Genomic DNA, 24,537 nt, shown 5'->3' on the forward strand with positions numbered 1-24,537 from the left:
TTCCTAAACAAGCAAGCTGTGGCATTACAACTCTAACGTTCATTTTTCACCTCTGCCTGTGCTTTAACATGCGGGTCCCGCGATTGCGTAGGGAAATAGTGAACTTCAGCCAATTTTCGATAATTAGGGGAACAATGACAGCATCTGTGCATGTTAGCTGCACAGCTAACCTCACAACGCTTGGGGTATATATTAAGTCATTATTTCCATGCACAAAAAATATTACCAATAATGAATCTTGTGAAAAAGATCAGGAAAGCAGGGGCAAAGAAAAAAGCCAAGAAGGATAGGTGACATTAAAGCAGGGTGCTGTTTTCACTGTGTCACAGCTCAGCTGGCTGTTTGCAACCCAGTGTTTCCCTAGGGCTTTGTAGCACAGCCACTTTTATGGACTCGTGCTTAAATGGAACAGCTTGGCCTTCAGATGCAACAATAGTTTACGTGCAGGGCTCCCTAAAAGCGCAGGTCCCTGGAGAGGAGCATGAGGATGTCTATAGAAATGAGCTGGCTGTGGCCCGAAGCGACAGAGCAGATTTGTGTAATTCTATCCCTTGTAGACCAAAGAGAGGAGTTAATAATTTTCCAGGCAATGCTTCAGATTGGATCACAAGGGATATCTGTGAGAATTCCAGAAGAAATGTTCTTGACAGCCGTTAATGTGTTCCCAGTGACGTACAAGATGCACACAAACACATGCACAGAGCACTAGCTAGCCTGGAAAAAAAACTCAGCTTGTGTGCAAAGGTGCATTTAAAGCAAATTACCTCACAAGGGACTAATTAATTTCCGTGACAAATAGTGACTCCCACTACCATTCCACATGTGTCCCCAGTAAAACGGTGCAAGAGCTGGATGCAGGACATGTGTATAGCCCAGCTTCCACCCCTGAAAACTCCAAGGGGCCACGTTCTGTTTCCATAACACTTTTTACATGCTTGCTTTTATGGGTCTCTTGATGACAATCTAAATCCTGACCGTTCTTCAATAAACCATTAATCTCCCAGATAGAGTTCAGGGAAGTTGCTGTGTAGCAATGAAGTTCATGTTTCCAGAGCCCAGAGGGAACAAAAAGGAAAAAAAAAAAAAAGGAAAGGGAGTGACTTTGGATTTGAAAGACAACTTCCTGGCTTGGAGGGGTTGAGAGGCATGCAGGGTTATCTCCCCAAGTCCCACCTGGAGCCTGTCCCTCCCCTCACTAAACCTTGATGCTTCTTGGCCTGTAACATTTGTGAGAAGAAGGTCTGCCTCTCCAAAATCAGGGTCAGCATAAGAAAGGGGCTGGTCACCCCCTGTACCTTCCACCCTGATGGTCCAGGAGTCTTTTGTGAGTGGTGCGAGCTGGGACTGTGCTTTGGTGAGCAGATAGAGTCAGGGCTCCCCACTGCTCCCACCACTCCTGGCCTGGAGGTCAGTGGGGAGAGGAGTCCACTGATTCCTCAGCAGCCAGTGATTTCACTAGCTAACTCACATCACTCAACTGACATGCTTGCTGCTGCCTTTGCAGACTCAAGCATAAAAGTCTCCTCTTTGTCTTCAAGTCACTTTCTTTCAGCGTGCTCAGGGTACCAGTTCCATGGAGCCAGTGTCACAAAAGCCATCAAATCGCCACACAAAGCTTGGCTAGTTCTGTCCTGGATTTGCATTTGAACTGGTGACCCACAGTAGAAGTCACAAATTCTGTGCCCCACTTTATAACAGGAAAAATTAAAACAATCCCTTGCACTTCCAGACCCCTGTAAACTTGATGTTAACCATACGTCATTGTGTGCATTGTGTATAGCTGTTGGGAAAACACGTACTGCACCACTCAAAAGAGATGTGAGCAGGCAGCATTAGGAAGTGCCAAGGAATAGAAAAAATCACGTTAAACGTGACTCAAGTGCCCTAAGCTATATCTTTTATGCAGAAAAGAAAAAGATCAGGAGAAGCCTGAAAAAATAAATTCCTTGGGCTACAGTCCTGCAGAAAAAATGGTAGTAAGGGGAGGGGGTGAAATAGGCACATCAGGAACATTCACACTAATAGAAGTCCATTTATTGGGCTCTCCCAGTTCAAATTGTCACAACTCTCAACAGAAAAATGAGGGAAAATTCGCTGTCTGTCTAGACATCATAAATACAAGGACTCGAGCAGTCTAGTACTTTTACTCTGAAGTCCTGGCTCTGTGATCCTCCCCTGGCACGGATGTATCTCACAAATATTCCTACACAGGACACTTTTAATCCCAAAGCTCTGACTATTCCATACGTATGTTATGTTCTCTTCTTTCCATATGAATATAATGTTCTCATAATTCCTAATGATAGTTCTTCACAAGACAAACTAAAGGTCAGGAAAGATAAGCTGTGGAAAAAATTATTTTCACTGACAAAAAGAATTCTGTGATATTTAGAATGTCCTTCGTGAGTTTTATTACAACAGTAATACATAACTATGCATGTAAATATCCAGACACTAAGTACAGTACCTACAGCTCACCTGAAGCAATAAAAACCTGGAGCAGCCAGCTCTGAGTCAACTCTTTTGCTTGCCGCAGCAGCAGGGTGACCACTGCTGACCGTTAGCTCTGCCAGCAGCATTTGCACCTCCCTGATGATGACTCCCTGCAGAGGCAAGCGGCAGCAGCCTTTTCATCTGCTATTGCATTCTCAATGAATAGAGGAGAAAAAAAAAAAAATACAGTGAGAATCTGAGATACACATCCTGGCCAAAGACCGGCTAATTAGATGTGACTGAAGTTAATTTTAACAATGAACAGCTAGACCCAAAACATCAGACAGTGAAAGAGCTGTTGCTGCTGTTTTGTTTGGTGAAGGCACAAAGAGCAATTCCTTGGTAGATATGGGTAGCTGCTGCCATCACATAACCCATCTGCCTCACTGTCATTTTTTAGGTAACACTCACCCTTCTAACCAAAGCCCACAGCAATGTAAAGGTCATGATCAGCATCCTTTGGCATTAAATCCTGTGCAACTGACCACAATTAACACATATGCCCAGTATGGGTACACAGCTCCAGACTTTCCATGGTGCTCTCATGCAGTGCTGTGCATGGAAAGTCACATCTGGATAAACGTCCCCATGCCTGTGCTTTCAGCAGTCCTAGCACTGCTCCATGCTTCTGCAAAGTGTCAAGACTGCTCCCTGCTTCCAGTGTGGGAGAAGCACAGCGCTGGCACGCTGAAAAGCAATTACTGACACTCGTTACCCTGCTGCTACTGACAGGATCGGCAATAGCAACACGTCATTTTGTAGCATCGAGTATTGGTAAGAAAAATTATGAGATGGTGCTCCATGAAAGAGGCAGCACTGGGGCTTGTCTGTGTAACATTCAAAGGTAATCTGCCCACTACTACGTACCTATTATTGAAAAATAGCATCAGCAACATTCTCTTTGCTCTCACAGGAAAACTTGCTTGACCAGTTTATTGTATTCTGAAGAGAGAGAAGAGGGATTTACATCCCTAGAGGCACACGGTTTACATTTCCTCCCGCAGAGAAGGGCAGTCTTGTCTTTTGTGCATTCTCTAGGACAGAACTCGAAATCTCTTGTGAACATAGTGCACCTCACATCCCCTTGCCTGCACCAGTCAGCTAACTTTTTCACTGCTGGGAGGAGACACAGCTGTCCCAGGGAGCAGGGGACGGGGACATGACTTGCTGGTCCCAACTAAATAGATGGAGTTCACACCAGAGGGACTTCTTTAATTTTGTTGTTTCTTCTCCACATATAAAGAGTAACAAATTTTATCTTTTCTCACTTTTCATCAGAGCTCAGCACCCTGAAATTCAAAATGTAGTTATTCTCATAACAGCTCTAAGCAGTAAAGATGTGCTCTTCTTTACAGTTTATAAATGAGAGTCTTAGCCAAAGCAAGTAATTTTCCAGAGGACACCATGAACCTGGAGCAGAAGAAGGAATTGAATTTAGTCTCCCACATCCCAGGGCTACTGCCCTGCTCACCGACACCTCTCTTGTAGCAGCCAAGTGAAAAGAACCTGTCACACAGCTTCTGCTGACCTGCGGAGGCCAGTGGGGTAAGAGTCACACGTGCTAATAACTGTCATTTGTCACCAGTGGCTACTCTAGCATGCAATAGTATTAGAGGGGACAAATAGTTTGTTGTTCCTAAGTGGGAAAATGCTTTGTATTTATACTGGATCTTTCATCTGAGAACCATAAATATTTCACACCTATCAAGAACACACCATATTCTCACATATGGGAATATATGTAGCGTCATCTGATAATCAAGTGAAGCACAGGACAGTTAAACAGATTCACAGTCAGAGAGATGGGAACATAGACTGTAATGAAACATTCAATAACCTTCATTAGCCTTCTTTTAATCACTTATTCAAATGGCAAAAGCTTCAATCTAACCTCGCCCAATATAAATTGGAACCCTACCCAAACCCAAACTAAAACAAAATTAAGCTTTGAAAAACTATGGTGTTCATTGATTTTGTATTATTTTCCATTTTCTTCCCTAGTTGAGCTGGATACAGAAGTGTCAATACACTAAGGCAGCAGCTCATCTCATGGCTATTTTTGGCTGTGTGCAGTAGGAACTGCAGAGGCATATGAAAATGGAAAGAATACAAAACCAAATCAATCAAATATACAAAGGCAAATATGACCAGTGCTTAAAAACCAATAACCTAAACAGTTTTATTAATTTTTATGCCTTGTAGGTCCAAACCTTGTATTTTAAATCTAAAATGCAGCTGTGAACTCAGGGAGAAATAATCTTCCCACTAGAACAGCAAGGTCCAAAAATATTATAACACAAGCGTGGAAGGTCAACAGCCACAGGAGAGCATGGTCCAGCTTTGGCACAGTTTTATCTGGTTCCAGCAAGTATGCTGGCCTGCACCCCGCCCGAGCATCTCTGAGAGTGCTCATCTATAATGTGGTGGGGACTCCTGTCTTTGAAAGGTCTTGAAATTTTTAGATTAAAATTAAAGGCAGGTGGTTTAATCTTCTATTGGTTGACATGACAGTGATGAAGGTGACTGATAGTCTGTGTGCTCCTCACCCTTGAGCAGTACACCTATCCTCCAACTTCATGCACTGAGGACTTAAAATAGAAATGACTTGTTATGGTTTATCTGTTTCCTTCCTCTCCAGCCCTGTGAGAACTTATTTGATTATTTGGGTAGGTGTGGGCGCATGTCTGAGGAAGAAACAGATCCAAGGGTCCCAATGTGAGAGGGTCAACCTGGGGAGAGAGATTTTGCACTGTGTTGTCACACATGAGGCTCCTGGCCCTACTTACCACAATCTGGGACCTGCTCTCTACTCCTGGGAAAGTGGATTCTCTCGTATTGGTTAACCTTCCTTACCTCGTTAATTCTTTCCGTGGTCCAGAGCACACACACAGTCCTGGGAGATCCTGGGAGATCCTGTGCCTGGGGAGGAGACGAGTTCTGCATTTCCACTTCAGTTCTTCAGCAGGTTCAGTCTGTTGAACAAGCAACCTCACAGGTGTGTCTTTACGTGATCCGCTGGTAGGATTTAGGACTGTAAATTTGCCAGCTACCATCACAGATCCCAAGGTGACAACCTTCAGAGTTGGCACTTATATTGACAGCAGCTCCTGGAGCCAGACCACATACACAAGCCACATGAGGCCATCTTCTCCTGTTCTGTCAAAGGGGATATGCATTAACTATTCCAGCAAATGTATGAGGTGTAACATGCCAAGAAATGGGAGCCTAATTGCTGTGTTTTTTAAAGAAAGAATGCATTTGTAAAAATAAAATAATCTCCATTCAGTCAAATTACAACCAATTATCGTTGCCCTCAAGCCAAGATCTATTAGCTCTGAATCATATTTAACTCAGTTACTGAAGCACACTGGAAACATCTACCACTTTTGGGAAAGAAAAAAAAAACCAAACAACAAACCTTTTTTTCCTCAGTAGTCAAAAGGATTTTGAAACAAGCTTGATGGGTGCATTTTTCTTCCTTCCATCTGTAGCTTTTCAAGGTTAACAATGCTTCTTTTGTTTTGGAACAATAGCTACCTGGTAGTCTTGGGTCACCAGCTTGTCTTCAAAGCATCGTTGCATTCAGTCGCACATCCAATTAACTTCTCCAGATGAAATATATTCTTGCTTCTTTTTTTCCCCCTGGTGCCATCAAAATACTAATTTGGACAAAGGCAAATGCTGTCAGACAAAGACAAATGCATAACAGCATACTTTCTCAAACTCATGAGCCAAGGATAGCTTGTGACAGTCTTCAAGAAGGTGGCCACATTTTCATTTTACTAGCTCCCTTCAGTGTAAAGAGACCCCAAAGCAGACAGTGTTTCCCTTTATAGCAGCTCAGTTCAACACAAGAAGCTGCTGGAACACGCTAGTTTTTTGATCTGCAAAGCAGAGCTGTAATTTACATTTTGTTCTGTTTTTCCTTCTTATCACCAGTGCTGTCAGAAGTCTCTTGATTCATTATTGTGGCAGTGGAAACACTGAAACACTGAGACAGCAGCATGGGTAAATGTGGAAGATGCAATGTTACTGACCCGCTATTCCAGGACACTGTGGGTGTCCCGGGAGATTACACAGCCAGCGGGAAATGCAGTCTTGCTGATGGGCAGCTTTAGGTCCACAGAAACTTGTGAACAGGCCCCAGAATTATTTAATAGGGAGTGAGTGAAGAGAGCAGAGCACAAGGGAACAGGTTTTGTGGGAAAGCAAGCAGACATAACTTTATAGCAACCTGATTTTTGAAACAGCCTCAAAATAAAACATGCAAGTAGGGCTCAGCCAGTGCGTGTGGCCCTGTACATACTGTCACAGCTTGAAGAAGACATGGAAGTGTGAAGTTGCCTCTAAATACTTCTGCCCTGCACAGGGAGCCAGAATCCTGAAACCTGCCCCCCGTCCCACTTCCCATCCCTAATGCTGGAAATGACAGAGCAGCAATAAGACCCAGGGTCAAAGCTTCTGACCACATCAGCTATGTACCATGGCCAAAGACTGGAAACCCGGTGGGAATAGAGACCTGTGTCAGTCACTGGCCCATAACCTCAACCCTATCCCAGCCAATTTGATACAATGCAAACTTAAAACCAAAACTCAAAATGCAGACTTTGAGAGCCTGAATAAATGACAAAAAAAAGTTTTTGTAGCAGTTTTTCAGTTTTGCCAGCCTTTCTGATGGCTCACCAGTTTCTCTGATGGCTCACCAGCATCCCCAGCTCTTTGCAGGAGGACTTGGGGTGTCCCTGGGGCCCTGTCTTCCCGTGGGCAGGAGCTGAGTGTGAGGAAATGCCCCAAAGAGCCGGGATGGACCGAGGGCAGATGTGGAGCCCCTGGCTCAGCACCGCAGTCTGCCCACAACCCTCCAGTACTGTCAATCACAAGGAAATGTTTCAAAAAGAGGCGAAGAAAATGATCCTGTAGAAATTCTGCGCAGTCCCATTACTGGAAATGTGTTTGACGTAGTGAACAAACATGGAAATTTTTCCAGGAAACGTGTTTCTTTATTTAAATAAAAATTAGTGCCAGTAGAAACAATAAACTTTAAATACATGAGACAATTATATACAACTCAATGTTAGGAATTATATACATCGTTTTTTTACAGATACAAATACATTTATACCAAAAGTAAAAGGATGAAGGACAAAGCAATGGAAAATGTGACAACTCGTGCATGTCAGTCTCATTTGGAAAGTTTCAGGATTCAAGTGATTCCAGGCAAAGTGCCAAACTTAAATTGGCTTCTTTCAAACTTAAAACAGCCCCTTTGGAGTAAATCTACCAAAAAGCTTTATATAGTCTGATCCAAAGTTCACTGAAGTGGATGGAAAATCTTCCAGTGCCTTCAGTCTGAACGGAATCAGGCCCTTTCTGAGGACAGTGGAGAGTTTGTTCTGCTGCATACAGAGAGAGACAGTGATACCTCTGTGGGACGCATCACATCACATTAACCCTCCAAGCCAAAATCAGAGCTCTCCCTTCTAAACAGCAGAAGTACAGCAGACTCTTGCCTCAGCTCATTTCTGCTGTTCGGTGTTCATATTTTTCAAGCCGTCTCTCAAGCTCTAATGCCAGGGGATAAATCACAGGGCTATTTTAGCGCAGGAAATATGTGGAGACATTTTGCAAACATTTTGCTGTGCAATGCTTTAGATTCAGGCTCTTTAGCCCTTACGGTTCAGAACTAATCCAAACATTGTAATAAGTTATTATAAAATATAAGGTATGATTGAAATAATCATACATTGCTACAATATTAACACTACTTCTTTTAACAGTGCAATAATTTAGTAACTAATTTCATAAGCATTCAAAAAAAATCACAGTACAATTAAATCAGGGGGGAAGGTTTGTGTTGGTTTTAAAAACTAGTTACTAATGACTTTATAAAATGCATGTGTCACATGCGAGCTGATTAAAAACAAAACAAAAAGATGTAATGCAATGCTTATCTACACTGGCTTAAATAGAGCAGAAAGGCCCAATTCTTTAATGATGCAAATGGGTACAGTTTCACTGACCTCAAATGGAGAATTTAAGTCCAACAGAGAAGCACTAAATCTTGTGCATGTCCCCTGAAGTCAGAAGGACTCAGCTGATGAGCTCAGTGGGGCAGGATTTCACCCTTGCTAAGTTAAATTCTATTCTGAATTCCACCTGTTTTTCAAGGGGGCATGACAGAGCAGCATTTGTTCAAGCCTTTCCACATCTTGCGCCTTGTGACAAAGATCTTTCAATGTCTTTTTTTTAACTTACAGATCTTTGCCTTTAGTGATCAAATATATGTGTCTTCTAAAAAATACAAAAGTTAAAAAAAAAAAAAAAAGACACCTTTTCTACTAGTGACTCAGTTAAAGGCTGGATTGCAGCAGAAGTTAGTGAACCTGACCCAACCAGTACAGGTACAACTAAAGCAAAGATAGATATAGTGGCATGGATCTGAACCTGGGCTTTACAAACCTCCTAGAAATTCAGTCTGTCAGTTGTTTTTTGGTTTTGTTTTGTCTTTTTTCCTTTCGTTCTCTCTGTGCCTAAAGTCAGTCTCCAGCCATGCTGCAATCTCCCTTCAGCTACAGCATTGACAGATTTTCAGCTTTTGAGGCCTCACTGAGCAAAACCACCATTGACTGTGGCTCTTTATAAGAAAAACACAGTAAAAGTACTTCTAGTCTATCACAGTTCTGCATGAACAAGCATTACGCATCATCTTTATCAACCAGGCACTTGCGTTAGGGTAACTTCCCTAACCATTTCACAGGCATTTGCAGAATTCTGAAATATCCAGAGACATGCCAGTACTGGTTACCTTGTCAGAAAATACATATGTAATCTCCTTGTTCTTTGCTTTTACGGTAAGAAATAATAATGGAAAACTAAAATTAAGCATCCCAGTCATGTGCAAGTGACACTTTGGTGTTAGGTACCACTGCTTGCTTGTCCTGCCAGCTCTCAGGAACACCTCCAGCCCGGGGGCACAGATACCTGTTGGAGTTCATTGGAGAGCAGGAAAGTAGAACCACAAGTTCTCAGTGGGAGCTCCACTCACATTTTGGCAGCTGATCAAGGGAGCCCTGCAAGTGCTAGGAGTTCCTGTGGATGTTCTCCGCAGACCCCTCGCTGCTCTCCTGGAGGAGCGTTTCCGATACTTCCCCCAGCTCCGCATCCAGCACTTCCTCCTGGATGGTGAAGTGCACATCTGGGGAGGAGGACTCGGAGCTCACGCTGCTGCCTTCCATGGAGCAGATGGCGCAGGACAGGGACGGCACCATGGTCTCCTGCAGCATGTTCAGCATCATGGGGAACTGCACAGACTTCAGCCCAGATATGGTTGGTAGAGGCTTTACATCTTCTCCCCATTCTCTCTCCTCATCTTTGTAGAGCAGAAGCAAATTAGACTTCTTCTCTTTTCTTTTGGATTTCATGTAGCCCAGCATTATTCCTATCAGGAAGATCCCGTAGAAAGACATGACAATCAGAATGTAAAAGTACTCGTTGCTGTTGTTCTTCTCTGAGTTGTGGGATTCAGCATCAAGCATGGCTTGTGTCATGTTTGTATGGTCCATTTTCAGAACGGAAAGTGTTTTACTGCAGCCAAAGCCTGGAGGAGAATGTGTATGTACATGTAAGATGAAACTTCAGATCAAAAATGTAAAAGAAACATCTGAAAAAAGCTACTCCCAAAACTATTCCTTGCTACTTTTAATCCTTAAGCTCGCAGGACACACTTGACGGAAGCTTGCAATCTATCACACTTCTGCATTAATACTCTAACTGGATGAACTGTTTTTCAGATACAGAGAATGTTAGAGGAAAGAAAATGTGTAATATTAAATCATGTTGAGCTCTATGCTGAATTATAAAACCCCCAATCCATATAATTAAAAAAAAAAATATTAAAAAAAATATAGAAATACTCTGCTAGGCACTTCAACACAGTTTTGTGCTACTTAACTATGTTTCCATATGGGGGGTAAAAGTTAGAAATCTTATTTTATTCAATGGTGCAGGAAAAAAAAAAAATGAAACTTACGTTGGTATGCAAATAATTCCTCCTTTTGCAAAGCTCAAGAGACCTTTCCTCCACCAAATGCCGGGTGTTCTGAAAACTTTCCTCTGCTGCAGTTGGAATAAATAGCTCTCAAGAAATGTTTCATCACGTGTTTTAGAGGCACAGTTTATAATAGTTGTGTGTTGGAGTCAACAGATGAACTTGAAGGATTGCAGTTCAACCCACTGAACTCTTAACAGCTGTGAAAAGAAAAAGAGTTGGGAATTCAGATTTTACTCTTTCCTAGCCAGTTCAGCACTGGCTCTTTCAGCTTGTGAAGCTGTTTCTTTCACTGCCACCCCAACTGCTAAAGCTGACCTGCTACCTTGAGAGCTGCTGTGCAGAATGGAAAACCTGCAAACCATACTTCTCTGTCTGTCAGAAAATATAGAAAAATATACATGTGAATTTTATAGTAGATGCTATAAAATTGTTTAGTTGCCTGCTAAACATAGTTTTCCCTGAAGAGGTGGGGAGGGAACGGGTTATTTTCTTTGCCTGTGACTAGTGACAAAGCTTCATAAAGTGTGTGCAAAACAAAGTGACTTTCAACTCATCCTGCAGCTCCATTTTCCCACAAGGTGTGGGGCTGTAGAAAACTATGCCCTGGGTCTCAACTGAATTTTGGATGGAGGGGTGCTGGTGCCACCTAACTTCGGCCATCAAAACAGCAACTATGGGGTTTCGATTCCCCACATAACCAGTGGAAAGGTGCAGGCTCCTCCAGGAGATACCTGGAGCTCCTGAAGCCCCTTCTGCCACTGTTTGCAGAAGCAGCCAAGAGTTACATGGTCTGTGTGCTGTTTATACACAGACAGGGACCCCTGAATTAATGCAGATTTTAGTAGGAAGGGCTGTTAACAACCCTGGGCTGCTCTCTGGGTGACAGCTGGAGGCTGTCGCGGTGGCTGTTGGGCTGAGGAGGGCACCTCCCGGCCACCAGCCAGGGCACGGCTGGGATGCAGGCTGGGCCATGGGGCCTGCAGAGTTCCCAGTCCTCATTTCAGTGGTACAGGAGGCTCCAACACCCCGTTTCAACACGTAAGCAACAGCACAGGCCATGGGAAGCAGGAGGCCCAGCTTGCACCTTGGGGATTTCACTTCCTTCTCCTCTCCATCCCCGTTCTTCACACACAAAGCCCAATTAGTCAGGCCCCACATATGTGATGTGAATGTCACCCCTTCTGCAGAGCTTCAAGGATGTTTATGTAACAGGACACTCCACTTCCAGAAAGTAGTCGACTGGTGCTGGAGTTTCCCAACGGTGGGTCTGGGTTTTTTTCCCCTGCAGTCACTTGTGGATTCTTTGCATAGACGGCAAATTCTTTTCCAAACTCTGCCCTCACAAACCCTCTGAGGTAAAGGCAGATAGGATTAACTTCTCTTCACATGCAGGAAAAAGCAAGAGAGAAGAGTTAAGCAACTAAGTGAAGAATTCAAGAAAAGACAGAACTCTATCTGTATTTGGAACCAGCATTTTCCATCATTTGTCTGAATGACTCCACAAAGAAAAAAAATACATTAGCCAGATTCTCATCTCTGCCCCTTAAAATAGAGGGTCCACCATTTAGGATGTGCATTTTATCTCCATGCGCATTCCCATGCGATACCTCAGGATCTGTTAATGTTGGACTGATGTCTACTGGGATTTCATCTGACAAAATCTGTCTGCAGCACCAGCTTGCCAAGTCTAGATTCTTCATCCCTGTTTCTGACAAATTACTGAGCAGGCAGCAAGAGCATATTAACTGCTAGGCTAATGCATAACCCAGAGCAACTCTCTGGATTTTCTAGCTAACTTTGGGGAATTTTTATTTCACTTCTTTCTCAGCTCCATGCAGTATTTTCTGCCCAATTGAGCTCAAGTAATCTAGAGTTCAAAAAATGAAAGACAATGTGTCAGGTTTTATTAACACCCTTTTATGCAGGACTTCCACAGAAGGCTGAGGAAATGCCCAGCATTGCTGAGTCAATGAAAATTTGTTCAGTACAAGGACAAATCCTTTATCTGTGCTCATGACACCTTAGGAAACCAGCTCTGAAGCTGCTTGGTCCTGGGAACAAGACCACCTAAAGCCTGTCCTGCTGCCTCCCATTGTCAGTGCTATATACAGGTCATCACCCACTTTGGCACCAAGAGCACTTTTGGGCATCCAGAGCCACCAACACCCTGGCTCTCACTGGTGAGCCAGCAGAGCAGAGGCAGGCTGGCTCTCCTGCAGGAGCCCACAGATGCGAGTGGGGTCTCTGATTTGCTCCAAAACCTCAGATTTTTCACATAAGTGAAGCCCTGTGCAAAGTTACAGAGATGAACTGCAGCACCCAACAAGAGCACGGGGAGACTGGTCAAGTACATCCATAGCTTTATGCAATCCCCCAAAGTTCAACTGAAAGATGACTGAATTGCACAATTATGCATAGTTATTGCTGAAAACTCATTGCAAGTCTATTTACTTTGGCTAGCTGATGACAACAACTCTTCTCCATCTGTTAGCCCATAATTCTGAAGAACAGTTTAATTTTAAAAAGGCCTGGAAGGAATCCCTGAGCCTTCTGCAGACATGAAGAGGAGGGATAGGAAGACACTGGGGAATAACCAGCTGAAAAACATATGCCACTTGCATACTGGTGCCATAAGTCAGCTTTCTTAAGCTGTACCCTGTAGAAACTGTATTTTTGTCTAAAAACAAGATCTAGAAAATTGAAAAACAGAGGCTATTGGGTTTGTGTTTCATAACTACTGTTCTTTCACAAATGATATTATGCATTGCTTAATGTAAAACTATTGATCATGGCAAAAATACTTGCTTAATTTGAAGTAATTTATTTTTTGGAATTAAGGTTACTAACTATTTCTTGTTTGAGGTTTCTTTCTTCTTTTCAGACCACATTTTTTCCAAAACTTCACAAAATTTCTGCTGAAATTTCACTTGCAGGTCTCTTACGCTTTCAGCAATTGCTTTTCATGTGTTCCTCCTCACCTTTGCATCACTCCAGGTTCCAGTATAAGTTGGGAAACAACCTGTTAAAGAGCAGTGTAGGGGAAAGGGACCTGGGGGTCCTGGTGGACAGCAGGATGACCATGAGCCAGCACTGTGCCCTTGTGGCCAGGAAGGCCAACGGCACCCTGGGGTGCATTAGAAGGGAGGTGGTCAGTAGGTCAAGAGAGGTTCTCCTTCCCCTCTACTCTGCCCTGGTGAGACCACATCTGGAATATTATGTCCAGTTCTGGGCCCCTCAGTTCCAGAAGGACAGGGAACTGCTGGAGAGGGTCCAGCGTAGGGCAACAAAGATGATTAAGGGAGTGGAGCATCTCCCTTATGAGGAAAGGCTGAGGGAGCTGGGGCTCTTTAGCTTGGAGAAGAGGAGACTGAGGGGTGACCTCATTAATGTTTACAGATATATAAAGGGTGAGTGTCACAAGGATGGAGCCAGGCTCTTCTCGGTGACAACCAATGACAGGATAAGGGGAATGGGTACAAACTGGAACACAAGAGGTTCCACTTAAATTTGAGAAGAAACTTCTTCTCAGTGAGGGTGACAGACACTGGAACAGGCTGCCCGGAGAGGTTGTGGAGTCTCCTACTCTGGAGGCATTCAAGACCTGCCTGGACACCTTCCTGTGTAACCTCATCTAGGTGTTCCTACTCTGGCAGGGGGATTGGACTGGATGATCTTTCGAGGTCCCTTCCAATCCCTAACATTCTGTAATTCTGTGATTCCCAACACAGGCTATAACATTTAAGTATAATCCTCATGCTGTTGCTCCCACCTTCCAGATTCCGCCTTTGGAAAACAGTCAGGCTCACAAAGCAGAGCGACAGCCAGGCACTCCAACAATGCAAAGGTCACAACATAGCTGCTGATGCCAGATCTTTTTTCTCAAGGTCCCTGTCTCCTAGAGAGCCTTTTGTAGCAGCAACATCCGTCACCAAAGGACGCAAAAGTTGAGGCTTGAGACATCCCATGGGGCAGGAATTCTTCACAACATGGCTTAAGGGACAGTATAATGTGAACCCTTTCACCAAATAAAAATTTGAGGACAGTCTGAAAACTGAACAAAGAGAATCCATTACGAAGACAACATGAAATGTCCTTAGAGATTCAGATGACTCTCTGCAGGCTGCCATGGAAAATACATGCCTAACCCTTTATTATGGGCACAAACCATGGTCTGATGCTGCATTTATATTTCTTTTTCCACTTAGTAAGTCAATAAGACTGAAGATACAAACCACAACTGTTAAAGGGCTAGCTCTGATGGAAAGCTGGGCCTGTTTGATAAGCGTATGCTAACAGTATGACTTTAAAGAATATGCGGGCGTGTGCATTTTTGGAAGTAATCATGTGAAAATAAAAAAAAAATAAAAAAAAAAAAAAGAGAAATGGGAAGGACAGAGGGGCTGGGGTTCTTTCTTCCTGCACGTGAACCCTTAATGGAAGTAGTGGTTGGGAATTTACCACTATGGAGAAAAGCAGGGAGAGTTTTGCTATGCAAATATTGACTTAGTTATGACTTAGATCTTCCTGACACTGAACCTAGGAAATGGAAAGGACAGCAAAGGTGATCAATATTTTTCACTCACATATATGATTTCAATTAAAGTAAAATTAGAGATCAAGAGCTGTGTTTGACACCATAAATGTAGACATGATGAAGAATGACGTTTATGCTCTTGATTTTGTCTTGCATTTAAAGACCTGCCATGCTGAGATGTGCATGCTGGCTTTTGGTCTCACTGCAGAACACAAGCCTCACCAAGAACCTGATCCAAAGCTCCTTGAACTCAAAGCCCATTAAAGTTAACAGCAGTGCCTCACCTAAATCAAGTGTCAGATCAGGAGTGGCACCTGCTCCTTTCAAGTCCTGTGCAACTGGGAGTCAGTCTGCAGTGAATTCAGTGGAACACAAGAGCAGGTTCAGAAGCAGCAAGTCATGCACCCATTCCCAGAGCAGGGAGTGAGTAACAGCCTGACATAAGCCATGTGCCTCCTCACTAACAAGTTACTTACAGTAGGAATTTTATGAGCTTTACTATACACTCTTAACGCTCCTATGCCTCAGTTCACTCACTTGGATAATGAGTCTACTAATACCTACAAATTACACGTGCTGTGAGGGTACTGCCTGGTAACGCATTTGCAGATCAGTACCTGAAAGGGTAATAACCAGTGTTCATAAATGCCACAGCATTACCACATGGCTGGGCTGGCACCCGAGCAATTCTCACACAGCTCTAGGTTCGGTGGTGTTTTCTCCTTGTTTTTCATACTACAGGAATAGATTACATTTTTTACATACTTCATGCAAGCAATTTCTAGATAAAGGTGGCAATTTTCTCAGTGTCATCCACAATAAACTGTGTTACCATCTGAATACCAAACAGAAGTAACACTCTGTCTAGTTATCAACTGTGAAAAACTTAGTAAAATGCTCAGCTCCGCCTAGCAATCTGCACTAGTGACAACATGCAAATACAAGTCTAGAAGATGCATGCATCAGCCTTCTTTCAACTTCAGCATTTAGTTTGCTTTAATTCAAACTTTATTTAACCTTCGTAGCAGATCTCCATGTCATGAAACTTCAAGTTTCTCAGATGTTCCCTGCACCCAGAGCAGCAAATATGGGGTTCAGAAGCACCTCACAGCTCTCAACTCCAGCAGTGGCAAGAGATTTCCCAGAACTCACCTCCAGAGAATTGCAATTGCCCTCCAAGAACAAAACAAAGATCTGTAAGGCAAATAGGTTTCTGATCCCAAGAGATTAAAAGCAACAGAAAATATCAGTGATATCTGTAATAACGGTTTACCCTAAATTTGAAATTTATTGTAAGGCATGTGTTGTGGGAGCCCTGGCATTTTGGGATAGGCATTTCTTTTCAACACCTAAACTGAATTTCAGAAAGTTATGAGTGACTGGAAACAAACTATAAACAGGTAACTCTCATGATAGCAGTAACAAGAAATTACATTTTAAAACCAAAGATTTTTCAGTGGCTCATATGAGAATCTGAGTCCAAAGTCATTAAACCCTCATTTCGCTTTCCTGTAGCTGAAACATGTTACAAAGTTATTTTATCAATATATGTTTCTATGCAATAAAATGAAACTTGTACTTTATACTACCTTACCTTTTTCCTTTGATGTGGCACAGAGAATATAGGTATGTTTGATTTGAAAATGCTTTTTTTTTTCCTTCCCCCCCCCCGCAACCAGAATTATCAGCTGGATGTACTGTCTTTAAGAACAAATTAAATTATTTATTTGCTCTCAGTGTCAAATGCTAGATCCAGTTGCACTGTATGCGGTCAACCGTGTTTGACATATTTATTTCCATTTCGGATTTAAAACAGCAACATACAAAATTTTGGATGCCATTAAAAAAAAACCTAAATAAAAAACCTCTAAATTTGATAGCGGTATTTAGAAGAAATTCACCGACAAATGCAAACAAAAATTTCTGTTTCTTGAGCGAACAGCCAGTGGTTACTCTTCCAACTGTAGAAAGGTGCCTTATGAAGGACCATTCATCCTCTCTCTGATCTGATTCCAACTCTAATCAGCTCAGAATTAGCACTTTGATTTAAATTAGAGAAGGCTCCTCACAAACAAATTGTAGGCGAAGAGATATGAATTAATATTTAGAGGGTATTTGAAAAAATCCTCTGCACACAGCATAAAGATCTCTCCTCAGTTTTCATTTTTGTTCTTTTTAAGATTCTTCATGATCTGAGAAATTCAGCATAGGCCAGTAATTGAGAAGCATAGGAAATAAAAGGGACAAAACCACATCCACCACACTCAGAAGAATTTGAGAAGAAAAATAAATAGACAAAAAATTAACCATGGGGGAAACCGCAGACTCTGAAGTCAAGGAGACAGTTGTTGCTTAGCCTTACTAAACCACAGCATTGCAGTTTTCATTTTCTTACATCAAGAAATGGTAAAGACCCCTAAAACTCCCACTGAATCCAGCGGGATTTTGGTGAGTGTGAAGAATAAAACCACTTAATGCAAAGCAAGATACCAGTCTGGCTTCCCACGTGGACCGTGTCAAGTTTTCTGCCTAAAGTACCTGCCAGTATAGAAGGGGTATTTCACATTAATCTCTATTAACACTGCTGTTGAGGACAGGGTTGACTACAGTGTTCAAAATAAGAGATAGAAAAAAGAGAGGAAGACTACCATGACATTTACCACAAAGGCAATTCTATCCCTTGAGGAACTCACAACAGCAGGCAATAAAGAATACAAGTGTCTTCCATACTCCCGAGGAGAGAAAACACATGCAAAGGTAAATTCACTCTCCTCTCCCAGAAACAGATGTAGAGCAGAGATGAAAGGGACAGATAGTGCTTTCTCAGCCCCACACATCCAGCCCAGCTGAAGTGAAAGCTCTTGCAAGGCCGTAGAGGAACAAGCCACATTTCTCTTCATTATTATTTTCTCCAGTCCTGGAGAATTTGTTCACAAAGTAAAAAGCAGCCCATGCTGGTTTGCAGCCCTATCAGCGTAGCATCCCAGGTCACCGTGACCTTCAGCACATACAGGATTTTTCACTTTCACATGGATACCAGATGTTGAGCCCTTTATCCCTCTGATGTTCAAGGCCCTTGGGCTTTCATACAACATCAGGCACTCAGCTTCATGTGCGTTTGTAATAGTCCCTTCAAGTTTTTGTTGTGAAACCTCCACATTTACTGTAGCTGTTGCAGCAAATATCACACTCCATTAATTTCTATTCTCAACCCTGTTGACCTGAATCTTCATGAGATTGCAAATGCAGTTAAGATTTCATCACTGCCTTTTTCTACAGCAGTCCCCTTTCAAGCTGAAGCAACTAAGACAGCACTTCAGTTTGATTTATTGCATCTTGGCATCTGTTGACTGTACTCACTATTAGAGCATAAAATACTCAAACCAGCTATTTGTATTCTTATTCCAAAAGTCTGCTTTGGAAAGCACAACACAAGGCACAAAAAAGCAATCTGGGGTGCAAAGAGCATCAACTGGATGAACCTCAGGTGTACAGCAAAGAGGGCAGAAAGTATACAGAAGAGGCAGCAACAGCACAAGCATCCTTCTCCAAAGGAAGGGATTCTGCATGGCAAAGGAGGGAAAGCACAAAGCTGTAATTTCTGAAACCCAAGGCCAAACTCCCAGATGAACCCATCTGCAGTTTGCCGTTGGTTCCTGTAAGGTCAGGATTTCCCCTTTAGCACCTGTGTATGAGAAGTTAAAATGATTCCTGAAGATAAGCTGAGATCTGACCCCGTATTTCAGTATTAGATCACAGAGCCACTGGTGTGAGTAGCACAGGATGAGTCCCTCAGTGCACGACACAGAGGGTGGATTATACACAGTGCAGGGTCGTGCCAGCTCTAACAGAATAGGATTTCTTCCTTCTCAACTGACAGAAATCTTCATTTCTTTCAGTTAACACAAGCACTCATAATTCAGCCTTGTGTGGACAACTGATAGAGCACAAATTATGTAGTTTTCCATTACAAAGACCCTGATTGATATAACAGTCTCCCACAACCTCCCATATCCCCTGCATGAAAACAAAACAAAACATCAAAAGAGCTCCAAAAGACCTGGAAAAGCCCAAGGAGAAGCCCTCCTGACATTTCCCTCATCAGCGCAGCAAGTTAACACCCTGCAGGTTGGGTGGGTCCTGTGGGTGCACATGGCATCAAAGAGAACAGACAGAAGCGCAGCTCCCGGGAGCCAGGGCCGTGCTCCCCATGGACCCGCAGCCCTGTCCTATGGAACAGGCTCCCTACGCTGTGTGCTGAACTGAGAGAGGGGAGAACACACTGCCACAGTGCAACAATAGGGTTGAACACAGGAATCAAAATTAATCTCCCAAATTAATTTTTAAGAAGTGATACCAAAGAAAAGAAACTTGGTAACACGTAAAAGCCTTCTTTAAGTGGGGTGGCTTACTTGCAAATGATAAAAGAAACTGGAGGGGATGTACTTTTCAAGTGCAGGCATTTATATCTCTGGGGGGAGACATCGTCCCTTCTTGAATATATTTCACTAAAGCAAGAACAACCATTGGTTTAATGGAATTATGCTTTTAGAACCTAGGGGAAAACAGTCTCCTCTCTTGGCTGCTCATAACATGTGAATAATCAGCCCAAAGTAAACAACATGTGGTCTTGTGTGGTCTTTTTGCTCTTCAGATGAAGCTGGTATTTCACTGGAATCCAGGAAGCGACAGAAGTGGGGAATTCTGCAGATACAGGAGATTCTGCACTTCCCTCACAAGCTCTGGAAATGCAGCGTGTTTGGGGAAAGATATTGCTGTTCCAGACCGGAAATAAAAAAAAAAATATATATATACATCTAGACACATAGGATTAATTACTACTCCTTGGAGTCACATAGCTTAAGAATTCTGATGTAGCCATATTCACAAAATTTTCCAGCTCTTTCATAAACATTTGAATGTTCACATGTCAATGGAGTGCTTGACAATTCTTAAACAGAAGTGTTAAAGGAGTTTCTGAACGTAACGTACCTGCTGTATTATTTGTAAATACAGCTCATGGTCTGCAGTGGCTGCTCACAGAAATCCTCCGCTGAGGAAGAGGAGCAGCACTCTGACGGACGACGGGCTCAGCACGGTGGGGTCTGTGTCCCCTTTGCTGCTGCACTGCCAGCAAGGAGCCTGTTTAACATGTTGCTACCCCTTTTCCAATGAAAGTGGGGGGTGGAAAGCTGGTGTTGGTTTTCTTAACTATCACTTGCTGACTCAACCCCTGCACACGCTGCCTGCACCCCCCGCCATGGCACGGGACACACACAGTGCATGTACTTGGTGTGTTTTCCAGCTGCCAGTTCCCTTTCTCCATCACACAACTTCTTTTCCACATGACCCATCTCCAAATCTTCCTCCACGTGGTCTTGACCTCCACCCTGCCAGCCCTTCAGTCCAGCTCAGCCAAAACCCAGGCAAGGTTTGCTACCTCCACGTAGTTTTGCTGGCTCCCTCTGCCCCACAGGCTCTAGTCCATGCATCACACAGGCAAGAGGACACAGGCTACGCTCACGTCAGTTCCCTCAACTGGGAACTGTAAACATAAACTGGAAGCTGTTGCTTTGAAAGCTGGAACTCCTGTGGTCCTTACCTACATTCCAGGGTTTACCTCCTCCTGAGGTAAAGCTCCCACCACCTACCTCATCCATGACTCTTGTCCCTGTCCTTTGATTTCTCCCATGTTATCTCATTTTCACCATCAACATCCTTCACAAACCACATTGCCAAAGCATCTCCTTCAAACCCCTCTAAAACACACCTGCTTGGCTATAGGGGCTTGGGGAAGGGAAATGAAAGACTTTAGGGAAAATCTAAATAAAAGACAACGAAAAATACCCACATGCACATGTTACTCAGCACCACACGTCCATATTACTTATCCATGTCCCTCTATAGTTTTAATCCGACATTGCTGTCTATAAACATGCTTACCATGTATCAAACCACATTGCTGTGTTCTTGCTGGGGCAGGACTGTGTCTTTAGCAAGATACCTTGCATTTTTCTGAGCCTTGAAATAGCACCACACCCCATACATTTGTGACGCACACTCAGCTGGGACAGCTCTGCAAAGCTCCGAGGGGTTTTACAATATCTCCCTCCAAGAAAAAGCTGCCAGAAACATTTCCTTCCTTCTCCCAAAAGATAAATTCTCTTTGCCGCAGCTCCCTGGGGTGCAGCTCAGCCCCTTGCCCCCCACAGCCCGTGGTGCTGGGGCTGGTGCAAGGCGCATTCCAGGAATACCTCCGGCCAGCACGGCCTATGCTTCTTCTCATAAACTTTCAGCCATGATTTAGCTAGATTTTTTTTTTAAATAGTTGCTCATTGTTAAGCAGAGACGCATGCATCTATTCTGAAAGGTTCTATGCCCAAGTCCTTGTTGCCTGGTACATCTTACTTGGGTTAGAACCCAGACCTAGAAAGATGTTCATCCAAAATCATTTGTGTTTGTAAATAACAGATTAAAATGAAAAATTGCACGGAGAAATAATTGCTGCGGCTATAGTAATCTCAGCATTAGGATTAGCTCGCAGCATAAGCAAAAGGAAAAAAAAACAAAACCAAACCCAAACGCAGTTTTGTGGGATTAAGGAGTCTTGACGATTAAGCTTTATGATTTGCTGCTGAACAAACCAACATGTCTAAAATATGTCATTATTTTTTCCTAAACCAAAGAACTTACAAGATAAAACAAAACAAATTCCCATCAATGTTTTGGTCTATTGTAAAGTCTTTTTTTAAATATCAAGCTGACTCTCTGAAAATTACAGCAGAAGATAATTAAAGAGTAGGCAGCACAATTGGGTGATGAGCTGCGTCAGGCTGCAAGTTTGAGGCAGTAAGGGCAAAACCACTTCATTCTGGTCTCCTGCGTCATGTGGAAGCAAATAAAACAAGATTAATCTCTTCCAGTTATGAGAAGGATAAAAAGCATCTGCAAAATTATTCAGGATAGGGCAGAGATTGGAAACCCCCGCGGATGCCACAGCACTTCCTTTGAATCACAGCTTCAAGAAATTCTGCAGGGGTCAGGTTGCTGACTGTTGAGCAGCGCACAGTGCTAAATCAAGGGCTCAGTTGCTAGAGAAGGCGCAGGTTTAGTGGTCGATGCAGAGGCCGGACACCATGCCGGCTTCTGCGGCTGCCTCTGGAAAGAAGGCTGGGCAGACAGACCTTGCTGGATCCCGACGGCTGCCCCAGGAAGCTCAGAGCCCCTGTGCTCTGCCCCAGACTTGACTTCAAGGAAAGAAAGTGTCTGTTCTGTTCCAGCCGGTCACCAAGCCCAGGCTCAGCCCACAAACCGCTCGTTTCAGTTGGGCACAGCAAAGCCTCACAGGAGTAGTTTCCCACTGAAGTCACTGGGTTTGTTTGTGTTTCTATAAGGTGAATTATATTCTGCCCTTTGGGCCTAATACCTAAATCCTTTTCTAGATAAGAGTCCCACTAACTAGGCTCTGTAAGTCGCCAGCCTCATAACCTCATATCCCATCAACATCAATAGGAATGAGGTTTGGTCACCTCTTTATAGTTCCCTGAAACACTGTAATTGTGTTACTGCAAATCTGTGCCCTTTGCAGACATTGCTGTAGCACCTACAGGTCTCATGGTTTAACATTTTATGGTCTCTGGCACACCCCACATCCCCCTCCCTCTCCAACACACCTCATCTGGACCCTCTCTTTGGTACCCAGCAAAACACAACTGGCTTCGACACTTCATGCAGAGGAAAGTTGTAAAAGGTCCTATATCATCACTGGAAAGCTCAGTGGGGGGAAGTCTAGGTCATCACCAAAACACCAAGTTGTCCTTTTATGTTTTTCGGTATTTGATTTTTTTTTCCCCTTCCCCTTCCCCCTCATGACTGGCTTCAGGATCTGATCAGTCTTAAAAAGGAATAAAAGATACAGACATTGATTCAGGTAACCAGTGCTCAGACACTTCAAATAAATTGCCCAGCTCCCCTCCATAATTTAGCTCAGGAAAGCAGCCAATTTGTCAAATTCAAGATTTTAGAAGTCTTATGAGTAACGTGAGCCTAGGCTTTATCCCCTCATTTATTAGCAGTTTCCTTTCATTTGTCTTATCTTCCTTAACCCTTCATTTCAGAACTGGCCAAGTTTCAACCAAGTGGGCTCATTATCACATGGAAAAACCCACATGCTAGACTAGTGCTACAGACTGTGTTAGCGACCTTAAAAATCATAGTTACAGCAGGATTGAGCTGCCACATCCCTAACGTGGGCCAGCTGGGGCTTCCCTCTCACCCCGTGTTGCCATGACTACGAGCGATGCTCAGAAACCAGCACTGCCTCAGAGATGAGATTGCCATGACACCAAGGTGAGTGGGGGGCTATATTGAGCAGGTAACACACTCTGAATACTAGATGTCATTTTAATTAATCAGAGAATATAATGTAGCCACTCACAGGTAGGTAATGCAGAACCTTAGTAGTGTTTCTGTTGACTTAATCTTAGGAGAGATTTTAAATCTATCTTTAAAAACAAATTGTAAAAATACAAGATCTTGTTAACAAAACAGATTACAGAAAAAATACATTGAATTTCTATTGTTGAAACAATGAAGTGGAAACAAAATGCACTAAACAGAAGTAAAAAAAACAAGTGAGGATCCCTTACATCCATATTAACTATGCATTACTGCTTTGTAAAGATTAAGGGTAAAGGCTTCCTAGGAGTCAATTACAGTGCAAGAGCAACCAGGCAAGCAACAAACTCCTCTGTACCAGGATTTTTAATACTGGAAACTCGTCCATGACTGGAGGTGTCCAGGACTCAGTCTGTGTGATCCACAAGAACCCTTAAGCAGGACCCATGTTATCAACATTTTACTGGGTACCTTGCATTATTACAATACTCACCTTATGCTATTCAGTTGTTGCCAAGACACCATTCACATGTCTGATTCTCCATTAGCATCAGCTAATAATCTTCTGCTGGCTGGTTTTCAAAGAGCTCCGGGAGGATTCAAGGCTGCTACAAGAAAAAAAACAATGCAAGGGAAAAAAGCTGCTTGTTCTTGCAGTCAAAAGCAGTCTAGCCCAGGGCTTTTGCATGCCTCAGATAACCAGGAAACCAGAAAATAAAACCCCAAATCCATTATCTTAAGTCTAATCATTTGGGATCTGAGTTGTAATTTTTGAATAATTGCTTGGAGTTAGCAAGAGCAATAAAACTTGAAAAAAGCAGACATGACCACAAGTGCCCCCATTTCCACCCTCTCTCAAGTGCTAAGCGAGTTTTCTCTCTGCTTACACCCACAGCTGGGTCCCTCCTGCTTCCCTGGGAGCCCGCAGCACAGCCTCTACATATCTCAGCTGCTTTCCCATGTTGCTCAAAACACGGATGGTCAGACAAGGGCACAGAAATTGTTCACCCTGGGCAAAGCTTCGGGGAGCTGTGTCCCAGCGCCGGGGCTGCAGGAAGCCCTG

At 43.2% G+C, this 24,537-nt stretch overlaps 1 protein-coding gene across 1 annotated transcript; it reads right to left on the reverse strand.

Moving 5' to 3' along the window:
- Positions 1 to 7,477: 7,477 nt before the first annotated feature.
- On the reverse strand, positions 7,478 to 10,581 carry KCNE4 (potassium voltage-gated channel subfamily E regulatory subunit 4). Its single transcript, XM_082056105.1, has 2 exons — positions 10,523 to 10,581; positions 7,478 to 10,090 (listed from the first exon to the last, which is right to left on the reverse strand). The coding sequence occupies exon 2, from the start codon at positions 10,053 to 10,055 to the stop codon at positions 9,573 to 9,575; it is 483 nt and encodes a 160-aa protein (XP_081912231.1). The 5' UTR covers positions 10,056 to 10,090; positions 10,523 to 10,581; the 3' UTR covers positions 7,478 to 9,572.
- Between the last annotated feature and the right edge of the window lie 13,956 nt (positions 10,582 to 24,537).

Source organism: Streptopelia decaocto (genome assembly GCF_964273445.1).
Source record: "Streptopelia decaocto genome assembly, chromosome: 6".
NCBI lineage: Eukaryota > Metazoa > Chordata > Aves > Columbiformes > Columbidae > Streptopelia > Streptopelia decaocto.

Bases quoted from the DNA above. Each gene is read 5' to 3' on its own strand.
- KCNE4 (XM_082056105.1), bottom strand. From the start codon at position 10,055: ATGGACCATACAAACATGACACAAGCCATGCTTGATGCTGAATCCCAC.